The following is a 21,825-nucleotide window of genomic DNA, read 5'->3' as shown; positions in this document are numbered from 1 at the left end:
TGTGTACACATCCTGAGAGTCTAGCCAGTTATAGTCTACAACCTCTTCAGAATGGCTGGAAGCTACCGAAACCATGAATGGATAATCAAAAGGGATCCAGGGCAAACAATCCTGCACGTTCCCTTTCTCCTGCAGAATCACTTTTGAATCTGAAACGCATCTTTTGTGACTTTGAGACGAAGTCACATCACCCGGAAAAAACTCACACAGCTATGGAGAGAGCCACAACTGCAAACATAAAGGCCTCAGTCAGTTTTTTTTTTAAAGCCAGAAATGTGATTGCTACAAGGTGACAGAGGTGACCGCCACACCACCACCTCACAATGGCGTTTAAAGCATTTATAAGTAACCGGTCAGCCGCTTGAATCCATGATTTACAGCAGACGCAACAATAAGCTAAGTAAACTCTGAAGTTTGTCATCACCAGCAGCCTTTTGCTGTGAGATGCTGCTGTAACCATGAACACACATAGAACGGCTGGCGTGGAGTGTGGGTGACGGAACTGCAGCACAAGCCTAACGAGTTCTCCAGGTCCACAGGATGACTCCTGTTTTCAAAGACAATGCTTGAATTCCAGAACATATCTCTGCTTGCGGTGATGGGATTGAAGTAGAAAGCAGAATTTTCTGAGCTGGGATTTTGGGGGGGTACTCTGTATGCACCTCCCTTTTGGGGATGCTAATGCAAACCATCTGCTGTTGTATTGACTTGCTATCCAGCATCTGGCAGAAAGGGAAGCGGTGAGCGATGCTTGTGTCTGAAGTTCCAGACAGCTATATGATGACAGTCAGATTCTTTTTAAGCACCTTCATCGCTGAAACAGACCCCCCCCCCCCCCCCCCCCCATGCCAGGAAATGTCTTGTGTTTAGTTGTCTCCTTTACTTTTAGCCAAACATGACTTCTAAAAGAGTCTGAGTGAAAAGCAAGGAGAGCAGTAAAAACTTTCAAAGTGTAAAACCATAAATATGACTCATTCATACTTTGTGTTGAGGTTTCACTTGGAGTGCTATGTTCAGCTGGAAGAAACGGTGGCCTTTTTTTTAACGCCGTGCAACCTGACCTTCAGGTTCAGCAGAACATTTTCAGGTGACAGAATAGAAACAGGTTTCAGTTGTGTCATTTTTTGGGTTTAGGTGAAGAAATGGACAGGTTTCAAGATTTAAAAAGGGTCTGATAGCTCCTATCAAAACATTCTTTTTTGAAATTATGTCTGCAAAACATACAATAAATAGTAGGTGTATTAGGTATAAGTATGGCATTCATTGGCCTTGTGATAAGGTCTAGTGCCTTTGTGTTACAGGTGTGTCTGTACCAGCGATGGCATTCAGCCACCAGGAAAAACCTGCAACTTACAGCCAAACAACAAGGCGCTGCACATACTGTACACACTCCACCTGACACTCACTCCCTAACTGACTAACCGGTTCCAAAAGGCAGCAGGGATGCACCTGACCTCTGTGTCTACACAACACATTTATCTGAGTGTCAGTGGCAGACTGCATGACTCAAGGACAGTGTTTTACCTGCAGTCAGGGCTGTGCAAAAAAACAAAAACAAAAAAATCCAAAGAAAACTACTATCATCATCATGAAAGTGTGAGCAGAAATCAGAGAGAAATATTTTAGATTTTGAAGTTTTGTAGTTTCCTTAAGTAAGGAAATTGTTAAATAATTAAAATTACGGGGCAACATTAAACATCAATTCCATTAAACAAAATAAATATTTAAAATCTGGGAAAACTCAACATATTTGGGAATGTAATCCCCCCCGGCTTTCTTTTTTTATAAAAAAGTGGTGCTATAATCATGTTAGCAACCAGTGGAAACAAACATCACTCACCATCCTTCACAACGACTGGTCGTCTCCTGTGATTAAGATTCAGACGTGAAAATGTTTGTAAAGTTGGATGTGAGGTGTCCGCAGCAGTAATCCTTGACGGAACCGGACAGCATGGACGCGACTCTATCAGCGGCGTCTTCCGTCCATCGCAGGGTCACCGACGAGTCCCGCGTTCATCCGATCCCTCCGCACACTGCAGCTGACGTGGGGAGCAGGGCTCTACAGGCTCTCCTACAACTGAAACACAACACAGGAAACCGAGCCAGAGGCTCCAATCAAAGAGGCCGGCCACCAGATACGCTTACATATTCATTAGTTCAGGGTGCCTCAAAACTGGGCATGCGCACAAACTTCAGCTGTGTTTGTTTTTTTCACACGGCAGCATCGTGTCATCCTGAAACCATCCGACTCACCAGACAGGTGTCAGGCGCGCTGAGATAAATGCAATGTTTGGTTAAAGACTCCTTTCGTTTGGATTTTATTTTATAGTTTTAAAACTTCACTACTCTCATATATGCTTTTCCCCATAACGTTATATCTTAAAAATGTTATTTAAACAATCTAGTTCCTCAAAGAAGTATTAATAATAATAATAAATGTTATTTATATGGCGCCTTTCCGGGCACTCAAGGTTGCCTCACAGTAAAAAAGTATGTAAAAACATAAGCATACAACAATAAAACTCCAGAACACAAATTAAGTTCTGGAGTGGAAAAAGTCTATTTAAGTGTACTACAAATAAGTCTATACTAAAAGTGAGGCAGTACTGCTATACTTGAAGTTGTAAACTTAAAACGTTCCAATTTAATCTAAAAAAAAAAAAGAAAAAAAAGAAGGAATTCAGTTACTATACTTCCAACAGCAGGGGTGGGCAAACCTTTTGCCTCGTGGGCCACAAAGGGTTCTAGAATTTGACAGAAGGGCCGAACCAGGAGCAGATGAGAAGATTAAAAAAGAAGAAAAAAAGATAACATGGAATCTGGACGTATACAGAATAACTTTCTAAACAAAGGCTAGTGTATTTATGGTGCATTATCTATGACAAGACACCAAAATTCAGGGAAAATAAAACATTAACAAAGATTATCAATACAATCTATTCCAAATAGTTTACCGGGCCGCATATAGTCCCCGGGCCATAGTTTGTCCACTCCTGTCCTATCCTACATGGTCTGTCGGTATACTTGCTATATTTGTACTTAAGCATACTCCTTACTAAAATAAATTTTTTGCTAAGGGATCAAAGGCCTTATATCCTTTTAACAGGTTTATTCCAGAATCTCTTTAATGATTCCATCAGCTATTTGGTTCAATATCACATTAAACAAAAACACACCAAACTCATAAATCAAACAATTGTTTAAAAGGTTGACTATTATTTAACTTGCTCAACTTCTGCTAGATTCTTATGTATCAAAGTCTCTGATGAAATACTAAGTAAAAACACTTTTTATTCAAGGTATTAAATATTAAAGTAATATTAAATTATTCTGTCTATGGATTTTTTTAAATTTAAAATCTGGCCCAGAGCCTTACTTATGTTGTGCAAAATGTATTTATTAAAAAAATAAAAAAGAAGAAAAAAAATGACCTCAGAGGCTGTTCAGGGAACCCTTTTTAGTTGTTTTTGGGACACTGGTATACACTCCTGTCTGGAACATTCTCATGTATAAAGTAAAATGCTTTGTTCAAAAAACAATGTTGTTGAATAATGAGGAAATAAAACACTTTATGTTCTTAATTTTTTTATTTATTTATTTATTCATTTTTCGTCCTCAAAAAGTATCGATAAGAGTATTGTTAAACTACCGGATCGATAAGCAGTATCAATAAGAGTAGTAGTACCGTTAAAACCTTAACGATACCCATCCCTACACTTCACCCTGCCAATTTTCTATTAGAACTGGCCTCAAATGATGATAAACTGTTAGGTATGTGTAGAATGCTTACATTTACATTAAATTGGTGTGTTTGTTTTTAAAATGAAATCACTAGAAAAATAAATACCACTTCCTATTTTCACAGACTAACAATATCAGACTGTTTCACGTGTCATGTGTCAGACATTGAATATAATGAACGTTTTGTGCTTTGTTGTGTGGCGTTTTGTCGACCCCCACTGGATATCAATCGACATTGCATTATCAAATGGAAAAAAGTGTAAAACAAATGGTAAATAAATGTTGAAATTGATTCACTACTTTTGCAGCATTTTTCTGCGTGTTTTTTTGACTTTGACAAAAATGCAAGCAATTTGAATAAATAATAGGTTTGCAATTTTAAATAATTTCCTCTAGTTAATTCAAATTTTTTCATTTATGTTTACATTTTTAACATGACCATGCATCCATCTGTAATGATAGGAAATGCCATGTTTAACTTAAGTAAATCTGCTGCTGACTGAGGATCCTCTTTGACACAGGGTGGATTTTATTTTGAAAGGAACTTGGCTGTACTGCTAGCAAAAGTAGAATAAGTTAAAGTTGTTATAGAAAAATATAACCTTGTTATAGTTCAACTATTGTAAATATTTAAAAGCTATATGTTATAAACAAATGGCTTAATGGTCCCAAAAATAAGAAGGTGGAATTGATTTTATTTTACGTTGTGACTATGATGTTGATAAACTACCTGTGCAATTGAGTATCACAAAGAAGTTTTTCTTTTTTGATCTTTAATATTCAAACATAATTTCTCTCCGCACAATTCACCTTTATGGAACATCAGACTTATTTTGTATAAACGAAAGTCTTTGTTTTTGAGCAATTGGTTGGAAAAAGGAGTTTGGGTGATTTCTCATTTAATGGACAAACATGGTATTATCTTGTTTACAACATTTTTTGCGCAAAATATAATGTGGTCTGCCCATTGAAAGAATATAATAAGATAATCAAATCCGTTCCAATTCCCACTAAAACTATAGCTCAGAAAATATTATTGCAACAACATTCTTCTGAAATGAGGCCACTCTATGTGGAAGGGCTATGTGTGGGAGATAAAAAACTAACAAACACATTTTTACGAGAGATTTTAAATAATTTATTTTACCCTTCCCCGTTAAAAAGAATTTTGCAGAATTACAGCACTACAGAAGCTAAAAGGATAGGAACATTATATCTATCATATTCTGTCCCTCACAAAGCAAAAGAAGTGACCTTTAAAATATTAAATGATATTTACCCTTCCAATCATTTTTTACATTGACGCTTTAACTAGGATAGTGATCTTTGTTTCCTTTGTGGCAATGATGTAGAAACTGTGGAACATCTTTTCTTTGAATGTTTTCATGTAAAAGAGTTTTGGTCTTCTTTTCATAATTGGCTCAAATCAAAAAATATCACCAATAACCCTTTAAATTGGAATACAATTAAAATTTGATTACAATTAATTGACAAAAATCTGGACTTTCTGATTAATGTACTGATTGTAATTTCAAAGCATTTTTTACATACTTGTAAATTCTTAAAGGTGAAACCTCCCATTAATGGATTACTAAACCGTCTCAAACTATTCTCTAAATCTTTACAGTACATGAATCACAAGAATGCCCAGACATTGTGTAATTTATTTGATCAATTTAAACTTTTGTAATAGCACCTTATCTTTATTGATTTTTTTAAAGTTATATTTGTTTTCATATTTGTTTACCTTTATGTCAGCACTCATATTGTTGTCATGATTAACAGACATGCCGTGATTGTTTGTTAAATATTTGCTTCAATAAAAAAAAAAAGATGCATAGGAATCAAATAATATATATAATAACTTCTCCGCACAAACATCTTGTCAAGACCAACTGTTTTTCACTCTTCATCCTTTTCACTGAAAAGTTTTCAGTACCTTACTTCATCCATCCTTACTGATATCTGGTGCTCCAAGCTCCATAGCTAACTCTTCCACTCTGCTTCACCATTTTGTCTTGGTGATTATAATTTGCTTCACGTCCTTTTATTTTTTTGCTTTGCCAACCCATAGACCTGTCTGCCAACTTGTACATCGCCACCTCTTCATCCTTAGTGTTCAACCTGTCGCACAAGTTCTCATCCTGACCTTTGCCACTTCCACCGTTCCCTTGCGCATCATGGGAGTTGTAGTGTTTTCTGTTAGGCGAGATTAAAGTTGGACAAAGAGGTAATAACGTTTTTTAAATGTTTTTAATACACATTAGCAGGTTGGCTTACTTAAAGAATAAGCATTTTAGTTATACGGACCATATCTGGAAAGTTCTGTTCGGGCGGTATCGGCAACGATCGGCGCACAGCTTTAGCTGCGGAGGACGGAAGCAGGGCGGGACCTACGCTTTGTATAAACATGGCCGTTGAGTCCTTTGCAGCGTTCACTGAATTAGCCTGACTTTGAGGAAGTCGACCAGGGTAGCTAATACTGGAACAGGTGTTAAGAAAATGTAGACCCCCAACGGAGGTTTCTATTTCCCTAACAGTTTTGTTTCTGCGTTGGAACGATATGTATTTTTTACTTTATTAAGTACTTTATGCTAGCTCGCTAACTGAGCTAACTCCGTCGTTTCGTCGTTAACTTCTGTCAACTTTTTCTCCTAGCTCTGAACTTCTTAACGAAATGGTGTGTCATCGCTCGTTCGGGATATTTAAATGAATGTTGGACACATTGGAGTTTGGGAATAAGTCGGACCATTTTAAAAAAGAATTTCCTGAAGGCTTCCTTGTGGAGTTTTTTGGTTTTTGTGCCCCGCTTGTCAGGCGCTAGTTTACTGCATGAACGTCAAGAGCGGACATAAACAATGTTTTCTGGCAAACCTTTGAAACCCACCTTCAAGTGTTACCTTCCTCCAGTGCAGGTTTGTTTAAATTTATTCAAGAGAAATGGTTAACATTAACATTGGTAGTATTTTTGGTTTTAAAACTTTTTCTTTAAACGAGCTTTTTAGGGAAACCCTGTAGTTAAGCTGAAGTGGGCTTTAAAAAAACAGCAGTTGCCTTAAATATCAACATTACTGTAAAAACTTAAATTTTTACTACATTTTGTAAATCCACTATGTAGTATTTCAGAATACCTAATTGGTAATCAAATATAAACATTTTCCAATCTTCAAAACTTAAAGAAATTAAATTATTAAACAAATAAATTAGTAGGATAACCATACTTTGAATAAACTATTAAAATTCATTTCTAAAGTAATAAATGTACAATTCTTTTTTTTCTAAAACATTTATAATTTAGATGTTTTACATTGTGTGTGTTTTTTCATTTGTTAATTTTTTAATTGTCTCCACTAAGAAGTTGCAAAAGTCTTGTATACGTAGTAATAACATGAAAGCAACATAAAAATCAAGTTTTCTTTTCTTTTACTGTTAAGTAACTGTAACAAGTTTTACTTTTCAAACAGTTCCATGACCGTTTGTGAATTGTGTTAAATTGCTGTTTTCAGTTTAAAAAAAGATGTCAGTTGTCATTTTAAAAAGTAGGATTGTTGTCAAACTAATTTTATATAGAACCCATTCAAAGACTTTATTTCATTTGGTCAGCCACATGACTGCTATTATTGATTAACTTTCCAATATGCAGCATATGCCTTTTCTCCCTTTTCTTTCTCAGACTGATGTTAACAAAACAATTGAACCTCCACTAAGAAAACTGGAGCCTAGGCTGCTTTCTGGTAAGTTTCTCTCTTTTTTCCCCCCTGAAATATACCAGAGAAATACCAAAAGGAGTAAATTAAACAACAACGGCATGTTTGGCAAAAAGATATTCAAAGCATTCTGTTGTGTTATTATGACCCTTTTAAAGTTCCCTATGATAGGATTTATATCAAAGATATCTGTTTCCCATAAAGATTTTTTATGGGAACATCTCTGGGTAAGCCTCAGACCTGTTTGTTGGCAGAAAAACATGTTTGGGTTTTACTGTGAATAATGACCCTGATTACAGGCTTTCATCACTAGCACCCACATCATCTTGTTTTCACTCATTCTATTAAAATAGCTCCAGAAAAGCTGTTTTTTTAGGAAGACTACAAATGCGATACCATTAATAGGTCATTAGTTACAATTTGAATGCTCTTTTCACCTACTTTTTTGCTTTAAATGTGATTAGTTGACCTGTAGCTTGAAAGTCTTTAACAGAAAAGGGTGGGGCTACTTAATAGTAGTTTTTCCAGCTTGTACACTCAAATTCTGGAAACGTTACGTGCTTTGGAAGAAATTCACGACGAGAGACGAGGCATTTGCATTTTTCTCCGCACAGTTTTTTGGCTACAGTTTTAATTCACTTGCTGGGATGGATTTTTGAACCAGGCAGGCAGGCAGACTTGATCGTTTCATTACCTGGTTCCTCATTTTATTTGTCTGATCATGTAGACTGGTTTGAGTGACAGCTTTTGAGTGAAGTTCCAGCTAAATGGTTTTGTGATGGTAAAACGAGTCAGAGATTAAATGTTTCAAACATGTATAGTATAGTAGGGTACAACCACACTTTACATTTGTATTTGACCTTTTTGTATTAACATATTTAGACATTTCAGTGGTCACACGGGTTGTTTTTGCTGTTGCATTTTTACTACCGGTATTATGCTGCAGATATTCAAGATTAGAAATTATGATCTCAGCCTGCTTCTTGGTTGCATGCACATTTGAAATCGGATTTAATTTATTTGTTTTGCACAGTTTAAGAGTTTTGCAAACTTATCTGAAAAGGCAAGCTTAGTATGGAAAGCAAAATACTGTTTCAGGTTCCAAAACATGGCACATAAAATGACATTGCTTTTTTTCTGTGGGGAATCACGTAATCCTGTTGCATTACATTTTTTATGAGCACAAAAGAAGCAATGCTGTCTTTTGTGTAGTGAAAGTTTAACTTGACACGATCATCAGTTCATGTTTTTTTATTATAGTTAGTTGCTAGTCACACACTTTAAAGGGAGATGATTTAACATGTTGTTTATTGTGTAGTTTTGATTATAGTTATTATAGTGTAGAAAAATAAGTTTTGAAATTCTTGTAGTGCTGTTTTTTTCTTGACATTTTAAATTAGGAATGCATCATTAGACTGACATTTTAATGCTTTTGTGATTTATTTATTTTTAATATCCTTTCATGCTTCAGGTGAGATAGTGGTCAATGAGGTGAACTTTGTGAAGAAATGCATCAGCACCGACAACAGTCAGGACGATCTTTGGGGGAAGCTGATATGCACCAACTTCAAGGTTTCTTTCATTCCCCAAGACCCTCCACAAAAACAGGTATTTGATGGGATTTTATTATTATATTTAAATGTTTTAACTTACAAAAACATTGATGTTACAACCTTATCTCGTTATCACCATACAGAGAAGTGATTATGTCAAAATGAAGCATTGCAGCTTTAGTGCATGGCTTATATTTTGTATCATCAAACACGCACAGAACTTTGATTTTGCACAAAATGCACCTAGCGAAGAGGAAGGAATGCTTTTTGATCATCGATGTTGCACAAGAAATGAGAAAACAGAAACCATTTTCACCGCTGCAGCAGATGGTTGGCTTGATAACAAACTGGAAGTAGATCATTGCTCAGTCTGAGGAACTTGGCATACTATATAGCCAACAGCATGACATATTATAGGAACAACACAGTTGATTAGATGTCAACCTCTTTTGATTGCCTCCTTTACAGAGAACCCAGCTTTTCCACCTCCTCCTTGGAGAACATGATATCCCTCTGACATGTCTGGACCAAGTAGTGACGGGTAAACTTAATTCGCTCATACTCTATGATTATACACAGTTTCTTTATAAGGAATTGCATTCCTTGTCATGTCTATGATACTTTAACAGAACAGCAGATGCAGCACAAAGCAGTCATTTTTCACGAGTGAGCTTGATAACATGTATGTTAAGTTATCTAAGGAAATGGTCTGTTGTCATGACGCCTGGTAATGTTTTTGCACATCATTGGCGACAGTTGTTTTCAGAAGCATTCAAGTTGTGTGTTTTGTGGTGGGGAAGCATAAGAGTTTGGTTTACTCAGTATTAGTCATGAATATTCATTAATATCAGTATAGTTTATGTTTCTTTGCACTCTTTTTTTAATGTAGATAAATGATGGTATAATTTTAGTGATGTTTTCTTAACTACATCATTGTGATCGAATGTGTAGCACTTACTCAGTTCATATTTGTTTTCATTTACTGGTATTTAGGTGGCACTTGTTCTTGCATTGCTCAGTAAGAGGATTTGTAAATATTTTAGTGGATTCAAGACATTTGATATCAAATTGTATTTTTGCAGCGGAAAATAGTAGTTGCTGATGCTCTCTTGACTCTTGTTTGGTTTGGCGACCCAATGTTAGGTTAGTCTTGAGCTGATGGACACATGGCTTTACATTGGAGTCAAATACCTTAGTTTACAGAAGAGTTTATGGGTTATTCAATAACTTCACGATTCCCAGGTGTTAATGCTGAAAAAGAGAAAACGAGTCCAAAGTATCGCTTTATCTACCTTGATGCTTTACAAATAAGAGTCTTGATGCACCTTTGCTAATCTAAAAAACAGGTAATCTCACATATTTAGCTAATGTCGTTCTTTTTTTGTCTCTTGTCTTTTCAGTTAATGATTTAAAGGGAAAAAAGAAGATATTGAGTTCTAACCAGAAACTAAAGTTCAATCCCACTGAGCTCATTCTGTACTGCAAAGACCTGCGCATTATACGGTTCTGCTTTGATGAAGCGGGACCAGAAAGTGCAAGAAAGGTAAATTAATAAGTATTTTAATGTAAAATTTCTCTACTGTTCAATCATTAGATATAGGTTTAGAAGAGGCTTTTTCTAGACTTTCTTATATTGAGAATATTGGAAAGGTTATCAGTTAACTCTCAGATTTATCGGTTGAGAAAGTTGATTTATGGATTAACAAATTATTGAATAAAATGTGATAATATTCCTTACTGTTAAAGAACATCAAGGCAGAAATAATTAAGGTTTCAAAATTTTCAAAAGACTGAAATCCCCCAAAAATATTTACCAAAACTACTTCCATATTATTCAGCATTTGACTAAGACTGGCTTAAGATGTGTTTACATAAATTTAGTTGTACATTTTAAATTTCAAATGCAATCTAAAGCTTAAAGTGTTTAAATGTGTATTGTTTTTATTTTGGGAATTTACAAGCTGCTTTTTAAAAATACTTCATTAATGGAGATGTGAAGTCATGCTGTACCTGTTGTATGTGTTAACACACAGTGGAAAATGTTCAAACTCCATAGGATCTCAGAACAAATCTGCCCTTCTTGTTCTATGACTTTATTTTGGAAATGTTGAGAACCTGACACTGAGCGCACTTGTTTTTTTTTTTTTTTTTGTTTGTTCTCTTGCTCAACATGTGAAATTCTCCTACCTGTGAGAGCATCATGTTGTGTAGGAAATTCCAGGGTCAGAGCCTCACCCCTCTCACACACAGTGTCCTCTGGTGGTGTTCAGTGTTTCTCCTGAATAGGCAGCTTTGTTAGGCTCCAGTGATGATCCTATTGGATCATAAGGAAAGGGAACATTCACGCATCGCTGTTACTGTGACCCCGCCCACTTTTTCATGTCAGTCCTCATGAACAGGCGATTTAAAATCCACACCGTAGGAAAAAAATAACTACGTTTATCACAATGAAATGAAAACCTAATAAGTGCTGTTTGCAAACTGTTGCTGGTGAGATGACAGGTGGGGCAAAATGAGCGTGTCTGTGGATGGACTGTGAGCGTCTGCGTTAGTGGGAAATGCAAGAAGCTGTAGTACATGTTTATGACTGCACAGCTGGTTATTTTGGTCATGTTTACGGCGTCACAGCGGCTGACATTTCTAAAGTTAGAAGTTCAGTTTGTTGAATAAAAAACCAAGCAAGGCCAGATTAAACCCAGACTTCTCTTCTGTTCTGCCAAATGTTAAAATGAAATTTGGGCAAGTTTAAAAGGAATACTACAGCTGATCATCATTCCATTTATTGGGGTAGAAAAAAATTAATAATGACACTGTCCAATTGCAGAACATTTATATTACTATAATTAGCAAACTAATGAAAAAGTAAAAATAATTAATTTTACATGCAATAAAAGCACCACCACAGAATTAACCTATATTAAGGAACTCGGGGACTGTCTCACAATGTAACAAAAGATGAATAAATCAAAATAGGCTTATTTATTTTCATGTTAATGAAAGTGAAGTTCTTAGAAATATTGATGGCAATTTGTTCTGGTGTATCCAATCCAATTGCTGTAGGTATTACATACAACAAATGCACAGTATTTACAGTTTCAAACATAGTTGCAACTTTGGCCAATTTTCCTTGTGCAATATTGTTATGAAGGCACTTTTTTGAGTTATGCCAAAATAGGTTTAAAAAGCTATTGGACCTGCTGTTTGTGGATTCAATAACATTTCAGATATATTTGGAAGTGTTTTTGTATTTCTTTGTATTAGATTTCACATTATAGTGGATGATGACGCAGTTGTTAAGGAGAGAATTTAAGATAGGCATTTGATGTCATAAACATTGCTGACCCCCTGCTATAGATGGTCAATTACTATTGTGAAAGGAGAAACTCAACATAAGATTTTGGCAAATGCTGGGCAACAATATTAAAGCTATGTAGATCTAGATGCTATAAGTCAATGAAATGGCTATTAGGACTGTAATAATTGTCAACATGGCAACATGGAGATTAAAAACTACAAAATTAACTGTACACCATAAAACATGTCTAATTAAATGTGAAATATTCTATCGTTATTTGTCAAAGTCTTGCTGCCTTTCTTTTCTGTAGGTTTGCCTTGCTATCGCCCACTATTCTCATCCAGCTGATATTCAACTATTGTTTGGTTTTGAGTATCAGGGACGGCGATACCATGAATCTAAAGGTAGTGTAAGTTGATCCTCGTGCTTTTTTAAAAATTTTAGTTCTTTGACTTCCTCTACAAATGTTTTTAACTTGAACCATTGTATCTTTGTTTCCAGAGGAGCGACTCAGAAGTTCCACCCAAAGGGGAGGAGCATTGCAGGTTCCTATTTTTGATCGTTCATCGGATTGGGATCGGGAGATCAAGAGGACAAGTGCTTCAGAGTGGAGGGTTTGCTCAGTCAACCAGAAATATGCCATCTCCCCAAGGTTTCAAGCTTTTTTCTTCATTAGCTATTTCTTTAGGAAATATATTTTACTGTGTGCTTTTAAGAAGAGTGCATATCTTTTTATGGTGCTTTAGCACAATACATGAATCAGTGGTGCCATCATGCAGAACACTGGCTTGATTCAGACTGGACATATGACACGTACACTTTGATTCTTTGTTCTCCTGCATCCACAAACAACTGCTATTGAAGATCCTGAGCACAAAGGAGAGTTTGAACTCACAATAAAATGGTTCTATTGTTTACAGTACAACACCCAAGGCTATCCTTTTCATTTGTGCAAATATCCAGGTAAAGAAATGTGATCCATGGATGAAAATTAGTTTGCTTTTCTAGCAGAATTTTCCGTCTGTCAAAGCAGCTCAGAAATAAAATGTTGATTATATTTATTCAAGTCTGAATATGCTTGGAATTCATGTTCGCTATAAACCTGAAAGGTGCAACTAAGAAATTTACGCAAGCAGCTATTTGCATGAAAATTTTCAAATACAAAAAGGTTCTACTCATTTTATTTCTTTCTTTTTTTTTAAATATTTAAATGATTTTTTTAAGTTAGATGGGAAATAATGATTCTTAAAAATTAAACAAAAACAATATGAATCATTTTAAAAAAAATTGCTGACATAACGGTAATATTTAGTCAAAAGTTTTCTTTGATTTATGTTCAAGAATATCGGTTTAATTGTCTTTCCTTATTTCTAATTTATACGTATTTCCATAGCTGAATTTCTCATTTAGTGCCTAACTTGTTGGAACGGTCAAAAACGGCCCATATAGACCTGCTGTTTGAAGCAAATACATTTTTGTAAATAAGTGAATAGATGCTAATATTACAGGGAGTTGATAAGCAGTCTTTTATAGTCCTGCTTTAATAATGCGAAATGTAATATTTATAAATTGGCAGATATAATGTCAGTTTTTCTTCCATCCTTTCTTTCCAGTCTTCCAGAGCACATTGTGGTGCCGGCCTCTTTGGCAGACCAGGATCTAAAGCAGTACTCATCATTCTATAATGATGGCCGCATCCCTGTGAGTACTAAAGATCTGACAGCTGACCAGCTGCTGATTTTACTTTGCATGATGTTTAGGTCGTAAAACAAAAAACACTTGGGCAGTAGAGTATTTGATAGTCCCAAAATTTTAAGCCATACAACTTACAAAGATCAGAGCTCAGTAGTGTTCATTACTGATGCACTTCAACTGTTAGAATGTAAATAAGAACCTAAGGAATTACATAGGAGGATTTTTTTTTAAAGAATTTATTTGTTTAACAGTGCAGAAAACAAGTATTTGATAAGAAGACATCAATTATTAAATAATTATTTAAAAGATTGAATAAATACAAAATTTCTAACAATTTCCCACCACCAGGAGCTCCATGCAAGATCTTAGCTCATGTGATGTTTCACAAATGATCTTGAGAACAGTGAAGAAGCGGCTCCAATCTCCACGTAGGAGCTAAACACTTGCTCTCTGCACAATTAAGCAAATACATTCTTCAATCATTGTACAAGGTCATTTCCACCCTGTATAATCTGTGACTTCCAAAATTTGTTTTGCCAAACTAATTCATGAATTATTATGCATTTTTTAAAATCTCTGTTTAATTTAAAATGTCCTTTTTGAAAGATGTGGTGCTGGAGTAACCGTGATGGGAGTGCTCTGATCCGCATGGCCAACATCACAGACCTGCAGCAGCAGAGGAAGATTGAACAGAGGTATTTTTCCACTGCTTTCAAACTGTTGGACCAAAAGTTTCAACTAAATTGTCCATTTCTTTACTCGAAATCTACGTTAAAATTGTTTGTCTTTTTCAGTTCCCTTGTTTGTAAAGAAAACGGTGCATTGGTCATAACAAGACCCCCATCTTTGAAGAGGGTTTTAATGTGTCTGTGGTGAAATCTTCATGATATAGTTCACCTGCAGCAATTCAATAGATGCATTTTTAATAAAGACTGTAAAATGCATCTTTAAATATAAAACTATTTGTTGCACTTTAAGACAGTCATTTAAAAAGTGTTATTATTTCAATGAAGACCAGAGGATTACATTTGTTAGAGATACAGATTCATAGACTTAAGTTTAAACATTTTGGTTTGTCCATTTGTGACACCAATTTATTGAATTCCCTTAACAAGTGTTGGCAGTCAACACTAAGAGATTGTTGGCAATGATTTAGACAGCAGATTCTGTGCTGATCTTCTATTGCACATTTTGGACAAAGTGTGGTTTGATAACAGACGATCAAAGTTTTCCTTTTTCTGTGCTGTGTTGCTGTTGTCTGTGGTTGTATTGTAGTCATTTTCCCCCCTTTTTTTAAACAAAAATATGGAAATCAGTGTTTAAAGTGTTCGTAAACTGGTTCCTTGGCTCCTTAAATTACTGCTGACCTGACATTTAGATGTGACTGAATCTGAGTGGCATGCGGTGCAAATCCCGGGTGAATAAGATTTTAAATCTAGTAATGGGCGAGCATTTGGTTTATGGCATCATAAGTGTTATCTGGGCCCATTTATCATCATGATGACAGTGTTCTCGTTTTTGTTTTGCTAACGTTTACTCCTTTGGTTAAGGTAATGTTATTTATCTAGACTTCCTCACCACATTCAGTACCTGAACTTAATATTGTAAGGACTTGGCTCTCTCGTCAACAACGGTGTGAGCACCAACTCTTGCTCTTCTGTAGGATCTTCAGTGCCATCAGAAAAAGCCATCCTCAAGACTCTGAGGCTGTGAGATTAGAGCTTGACAAGGGTCTTCCAACCATTCAAGAAATCCAAAGTGCCTTTGCCAAAATCAGGCAGATTTGTGTCTTAGGTGAGTTATGTTGTATTGCACAAAAAAGTAAACACATTCTATGTGCATTTGTCCTGTTTCTGCATTTACATTTTCTGTGTTTTTAGAAATCAACATATTTCTAACACCGGAACTTTAGCTTCAGTGTTAACATTCCTTCGACCGTCGTAACTCTTCAACTGTTTACGCAATGAACGTAATTCTAGCAAATTCTGAAGCGGAGCAAAGCAGCCTTAGGGTGGTTTGCAACAGAAGAGAAGCGCTTATGCATTTCACCTAAATCCACCGATTCATGTTGATCGCCTAAACGGTTGAAGAGTTGGTTTGTGAATTTAAGACATGGACAGCATATATTAATATAACATTTAAAAATGCAAATACATGACTTATAGCCTGTTAAGCTAATTTCCATCTTTAGTCCCCAGACAGGTTTAAGGTCCCTAAGTAAAAAGACGAGTTAAGTTATGGCATACCAAAGAGCTTTTGTTATTTAGGCAACATCCCCAGGGTTAAAGGGTTGAGCTTTTTACCAAAGGAGACGCATTTCAGAAATACTTTTGAATTCTGCAGATCCATTTGAGGAGACTGAAGAGCGATGGCTTTCATCTATTGAAAACTCCAGATGGCTCGACTATGTCAGGTATACAAGCAGTCACTTATTTATCATTTTAGAAGTCAATGTTTTACTTGGGATATATCTACAGACAAGAATATTGTGTGTTTTCCCCTTTCTGTTATTTTTATGAACGTTTTTTAAACAGAGCTCACAAATATATTTATTTTTCCCAAGTGAATCATTTCTAAACCGTTGACTTGCTTTTTTTTCTACACCAGTCATTGTCATTGAAATTGTTATTCTTTCTGTAACCAAGGGTCTTTTTAAGACAGTCAGCAGAAATAGTCTACCTCTTGGATGGAAGGAATGTTTCTGTAATTCTTCAAGGTAACTCCTTTTTCCCTTTCAAAAGTCACAGAGCTTTGCGTACTGTGCAGTTTGGATTTTGCTTGTTCTTAATAATCTGGCCAGTCTGGCTTTGACACTTGGCGGAATTTATTCTTTTTTTTGTTTCTCTCATTTTTGTCCAGGCCTAGCATAACGTTTGTTTGTTTCTTCTGTTGTGTAGAGGAGGAGGACCGAGACCTGAACTGTGTTGTGTCCTCATTGGTGCAGCTCATGTTGGACCCTCACTATCGCAGCCTCACTGGTTTTCAGAGTTTGGTGCAGAAGGAGTGGGTGATGGCTGGCCATCGCTTTCTGGACAGATGCAACCACTTGAAGAAGAATGATAGAGAGGAGGTATGCCTGTACTTGTTAATATTTCTAGTTACAGGAAGCAGTTCTCCAGATCTCCCTGGGATGTGTGGTGATGTGTTGTTTCCTGTTGTTACCTGTTGTATGAAGTGCCCGCTGTTCACATTGTTCCTGGACTGCGTATGGCAGATGATGAACCAGTATCCAGCTGCGTTTGAGTTCACAGAGGCATATCTGACAGTGCTGAGTGATAGCATGTGGATCCCACTGTTCAGCACTTTCCTCTTTAATTCTCCTAAGCAACGGACTCAACTCTTGACGGTAAAAAAATAATAATAATATTGAGACTAATAAGTATTGTGTTAACCTAATCTTTATTAATCAAAATGCTACAAAGCTCATTATGCCCCCCAGGTTTTCCTTAAAAAACAAATAAACCCAACAACATTTCATTTTGTTCTGTAGAAATAGTCTTCAGAATGCAGCGTGTGAAATGTCTTTTTTACTTTTTAGGACTTTGCCAAAAACAAAGCCATCCCTCCAGGAGAAGACCCTGCTGGGTTTTTCCCTGCAGTTTGGGAGTGGTCACAGCAGTTTTCCACCAAAGATCAAACCCTCTTTAACAACCCCATGTATGTCGGCAAAGGATCTGCACGTGTTCAGAACGGCGAAGTGAAAACCTTCAGACGCACAAAGGTACACAAGACACCAATTCCACGTCACATTAGCTTGTAGTTTGGTTGATGTGATGATCTTCTGCACACAGTCTGAAGGCATTTCAGAGATTTCAGAAAAACCTGTTCTCACAAAGGAGAAAACATCCATCCTTTAGTTTTTTTTTTTTATTTCTGCCATGCCGTTCAAATAAGCAGCTAAAACATTCTCTGATAAATTGATAAACAGTCTTTCTTTAAAAAATGTTCCATGCTCTTATAGCTTTGATCTTATCTTATGACAGTCTAATTCTTTTTATCTATATATTATTTTACTGACACATAATATACTGCCTCTATAGTTGACACAAGCTTACAATAGCCTAATTCTGGTTCTTTCTTCAACAGAAAGTTTATTCTTCCACAGTTCGGGGAACGTCTTCACTGCCGGCTAACGGGCTAAAAGGTAATGGAGAGCGCCGACGGAGCTCTCTGGTATCCGAGTTGAAGCCAGATTTCTCACCAGTGAAAGTGGAAAGTCCGTCTGACCGCTTCTTCAGAGACTGGTTCTCTCAACCTGCTGACCAGCACGGCGTCCTGATTCCCCTGCTCATGCCATCACATGTGGCTCTCTGGAAGCTCTTCTTCCTGCGCTGGGTCTCTGAAGCCTGCATTCCTAACGGAGGCCCCATCACTACCTACCACAAGCTATCCCAACTGGTCGATGAAATAGACATATTGCAGAGCCAACTGAGGCAATACAAAGGCTCCAGTCCAGGGAGCACACCACTTCCGAGCCCGAGCGCCCCCCCCTCTAACCAAAGAAGGATGTATTTTAAGGCGACTCCTCCATGTGACCCTTCCACCGTTCCAGACGTCTTTACCTCCTCCTTTCCTTTTAGTCCAGTGGGAAACCTATGCCGGCGAAATCTCCAGGGAACTCCAATTGGCAAATTTTTGAATGGTGCAAAGATCTGGCTCTCAACGGAGACTCTTGCTAATGACACTGTTTAAGGGTAATGGGTTTATATTTGTTTTTTTAAGAAAATCTAATTCTTCTTTATTATTTCTTTGTTAAATACTAATAAGAAACCTAAGAGATCAAATTCAACCATTTAAATGTTTTTCTAAATATAAGCTAAAAACTGCACCATTTATTGCAGCATCCAAATCTTGGGGAGTACTTAATTGTTAAAACTAAATCCTTAACATCTTCTACACCTTTTAAAGCGGATTGTTTGTTTGAAAAGAAAAAAAAGACAGAGAAATGTCTTCACTGTTGAGATATTTATGGTGGTTTTTGTGTGACAGAAATGGCACCTTCAGAGATTCTATAACTGCTATTCGATCAGACTCAGAAGACTCATCCATTGACATGATTCACTGTGCGTTAGAGTAATAATTAATAAACTGTTAAAAATATGGCTGTTGCTCTGCCAACAGTTTGTCTTTTTTAAATCCAATTATCCTTTAAGTTTCGTATTTTAAATTGGGAATGACTTAATTCTAAAACTGTGATGCACTTCACTAAACACTGATTTTCAAGAATTTAGTTTGTTTTGATGTTCAGGAAATGTAATTAAAGCTGAGAATGTTGTGCCTTTTTCATCCTAGCCGTATTTTAGAAAGAGAACCATTAAAAACCCAAAGCATGGCTTAAGGAATCGGTGTGCTACCTGGTTAAATGTAATAGAAAATCCTTTTATATTTAAGTTTTTTTTTCTTTTCTTCCTTCAAGGTCCTGTGTTGAAGGAAACCTGCAATAAGGGATAAATGCAGTGACTTCATTGTACTGCTTTATTTAGTTTTACTAAGGTTTTCTATTCTTTGTCATAGGAATCTTACTTAAGCAGAATCTTTATGCAGTTAGTGAGGACTAAAATATAATTTTTTTTCGTTTTGTTGTTTTTAAGATGTTGAACTTTCCTAAAGGCCTTCTGGTAAGGCACTGATCAGAAAAAAGTCGTAGCTGAATGTGAAAACAAGTGTGAAGTGATGGACCCAAGCTAATCTTGTTTTGAACAAATGGGGTTTTGAGTTTCAGGCAGGAAAGCTGTGGATCTGGTGATGGGAGCTCAGCTGTCATCTTTCATAATACCAATAAGCCTTCTGGATTCCAAGTCCTACATGAGCAGGTTGTTTTTTACTTGAAGTCCCATTCCACCTATATTTTTAACTATTGCTTCGTTCCCAGTGGTCTTTTCATTATGACTACGTAGATTTTAGCCAAAATTTTAATAAAACTGTGTTTTTTAAGACATTGTTTCTGCAGAGTGGCAGGTGTCCATCAGACATTTGCCTCTGAGTTGTGGGCGGGACTGTTGGCGTGGAAGTAACCCTTCGCTGATTTTCCCGTCATCCCTTTGTCTACACACTCTCCCGCGAGCTTACAGCCCCTCACAATTCCAAGCTAACATTAAAAGTGCAAAAATGTTGAGCAATATCAGAGCTATCCAGCCGTACAGTTTTGAGCTGGATACCAGCTCAGACGAGGAAAATGAAGAATGTTAATGGATCTATTTATCTGTAAGTGGATGCATCAGGATTGAGCGGAACAGGGAACTTTGGCCTGCCCAATTCAGTTGCTGTGACACAAACATGAGCTTTTTTATCTGCTCCTGATTGAATAAAGAAGTGCACAGAAACACAGTTTTAACCTTAAATTCTTTTATATGTCTTCCATCATGAGAAACATGCTAAAACACCAAAAGCATGATATTCAAGGGAGTGGGTCTTTAACATTATGACAGCTGACAATAGAAATCTTCTGTTTGTCCTACCTTAATTTCTTTTTAAATAAAACCTTTAGCATACATGTGATGATCTCTGCAGAGAACCGAGAAGATGATTCTCCTACTGTCAACAACTTATCACCAGCTTTACATTACATGAATAGAGATGCATCAGAATTTATCTCTGGCCATTACTGTATAATTTGAAGGACACCATAGAAATATCAAAACATGTTATAAAAATGCCTCAAAGACCTGGCAACAAACATAATTTTTCCTGTCAACGAGGAGCATTAATCTTCCAATCCAGTAGTGATTATACTATTACATGTTCTTTGGCAATAAATGTTTCAGGTTCTTTATTGCATAGTATATACAGTGTGAGTGCAAATCTGCCCTCTCAAATGCTAAATTGCACATTTTACCCAAAATATAGATTATTTTAAGAGATTGGTTGAAAATATTTTTTGCAGATTTAAATACTTTTATATGCTTGAAGTTTTTCCAATTCATTTTTTTTTTTTAATTAATGGTACTATAAAATGTTAATCCCTTATTTAGTCTTTATACTTATGGATGTATATTTATATGCTGTTTTTCCATTTAATTCACCATGATGTTCTCTGCTGTAATTGTATGATGGCTGTGCTCATTGTCACAGTTTGACTTTTAGATTCGGCAGATGTATTTATTCAATTATGAATATTTCTGTAAGAGGAATGGAGTTGCTGCTGCTCATCCTCTGTGCCTTTTTTGGGAAGATTTACTTTTTTTGTATTTATAATCTATATCTTTTGGCTTACTTTTGTCTTTTAAAATAAATAACTTTTACTAAATCTAGTAAATTTCATGAGAAGTGCACTGAAGTTGTTTTTCTTCTAAAAATGAGGATCAAGTGTTTATAACAATGTAACATGAAACAATTACATTAGTTTTCAACCATCACTGTGTTCTTGTGTTTATTTTACTAAGCAAAACCTCAGGGCAGCACAGCATTCACATTCTTGCTTTCCTACTGAAGTTTGACATTTTATATGTACAAAAGTTTATTTTAAGAAAAATAGGAACTAGAACACAATGACTGTAATACAGTGAAATTTTCTACTTTAACTTTCTGAAATAAATATTTCAAACCTAATTGTATATACCAACCAACAAATGCTGATTATCTTACAATTCAATTATCCATGAAGGTTTCCTCGGATAACTTTTCTGATGACACAAGAGTTAAAGATGGAGATAGTTAATTGTGCAGGACTCAAAGGCCTGTTCACTACAAATTTGCAACACTTACACTGTAAAGGTGTTCTATCTATCTTATCATGATGCTTGAAAAAGTCTTGTATAGTAGATGGTGGTTTTATTCCCTCTGCTGTCTGCCATACTATCTTTTAGATTTAAGGCACTTAATATAGTAATTTCCA

At 36.0% G+C, this 21,825-nt stretch overlaps 2 protein-coding genes across 5 annotated transcripts in view; one reads left to right on the top strand and one right to left on the bottom strand.

Moving 5' to 3' along the window:
* myo1ea (myosin IEa) overlaps positions 1–6,190 on the bottom strand; it is a 44,929-nt gene extending 38,739 nt beyond the window's left edge. For 2 of the 3 annotated variants that reach the window (XM_011491251.4, XM_011491256.4), the window contains exon 1: positions 1,841–2,185. In XM_011491251.4, the coding sequence (XP_011489553.1) occupies positions 1,841–1,843 (3 nt within the window). In that variant the 5' untranslated portion in view covers positions 1,844–2,185. Of the gene's footprint in view, positions 1–1,840; positions 2,186–5,890; positions 5,941–6,051 lie in introns of those variants that run through there. The other variant, XM_078944482.1, reaches the window with a different exon arrangement.
* On the top strand, positions 6,130–21,343 carry mtmr10 (myotubularin related protein 10). 2 transcript variants are annotated; one of them, XM_023953485.2, is made up of 16 exons: positions 6,204–6,656; positions 7,415–7,475; positions 8,920–9,056; positions 9,470–9,542; positions 10,402–10,544; positions 12,607–12,700; positions 12,798–12,948; positions 13,910–13,997; positions 14,598–14,686; positions 15,655–15,785; positions 16,335–16,404; positions 16,637–16,707; positions 16,889–17,061; positions 17,167–17,337; positions 17,530–17,712; positions 18,078–21,343. In XM_023953485.2, exons 1-16 carry the CDS (start codon positions 6,600–6,602, stop codon positions 18,681–18,683), a joined length of 2,298 nt encoding a protein of 765 aa, XP_023809253.1. In that variant the 5' UTR covers positions 6,204–6,599; the 3' UTR covers positions 18,684–21,343. The 2 variants fall into 2 exon arrangements, with proteins under 2 accessions (XP_078800613.1, XP_023809253.1); XM_078944487.1 differs by lacking the exon at positions 9,470–9,542 and having other exon boundaries at positions 6,130–6,656.
* The last annotated feature ends 482 nt before the right edge of the window (positions 21,344–21,825 follow it).

Source organism: Oryzias latipes, chromosome 3, assembly GCF_053564925.1.
Source record: "Oryzias latipes strain Hd-rR chromosome 3, Olatipes_Hd-rR_3.1".
Taxonomy (NCBI): Eukaryota; Metazoa; Chordata; class Actinopteri; order Beloniformes; family Adrianichthyidae; genus Oryzias; species Oryzias latipes.
This window is presented reverse-complemented; position numbering and strand designations above follow the sequence as displayed.

What these genes read in the sequence shown, in the direction of transcription:
- mtmr10 (XM_023953485.2), top strand. Translation starts at nt 6,600, where the DNA reads ATGTTTTCTGGCAAACCTTTGAAACCCACCTTCAAGTGTTACCTTCCT. An exon ending in CAGAGGAAGATTGAACAGAG is followed by an intron (nt 14,687 to 15,654) that starts GTATTTTTCCAC and finishes GCTCTTCTGTAG; the next exon opens with GATCTTCAGTGCCATCAGAA. An exon ending in CAGGCAGATTTGTGTCTTAG is followed by an intron (nt 15,786 to 16,334) that starts GTGAGTTATGTT and finishes TGAATTCTGCAG; the next exon opens with ATCCATTTGAGGAGACTGAA.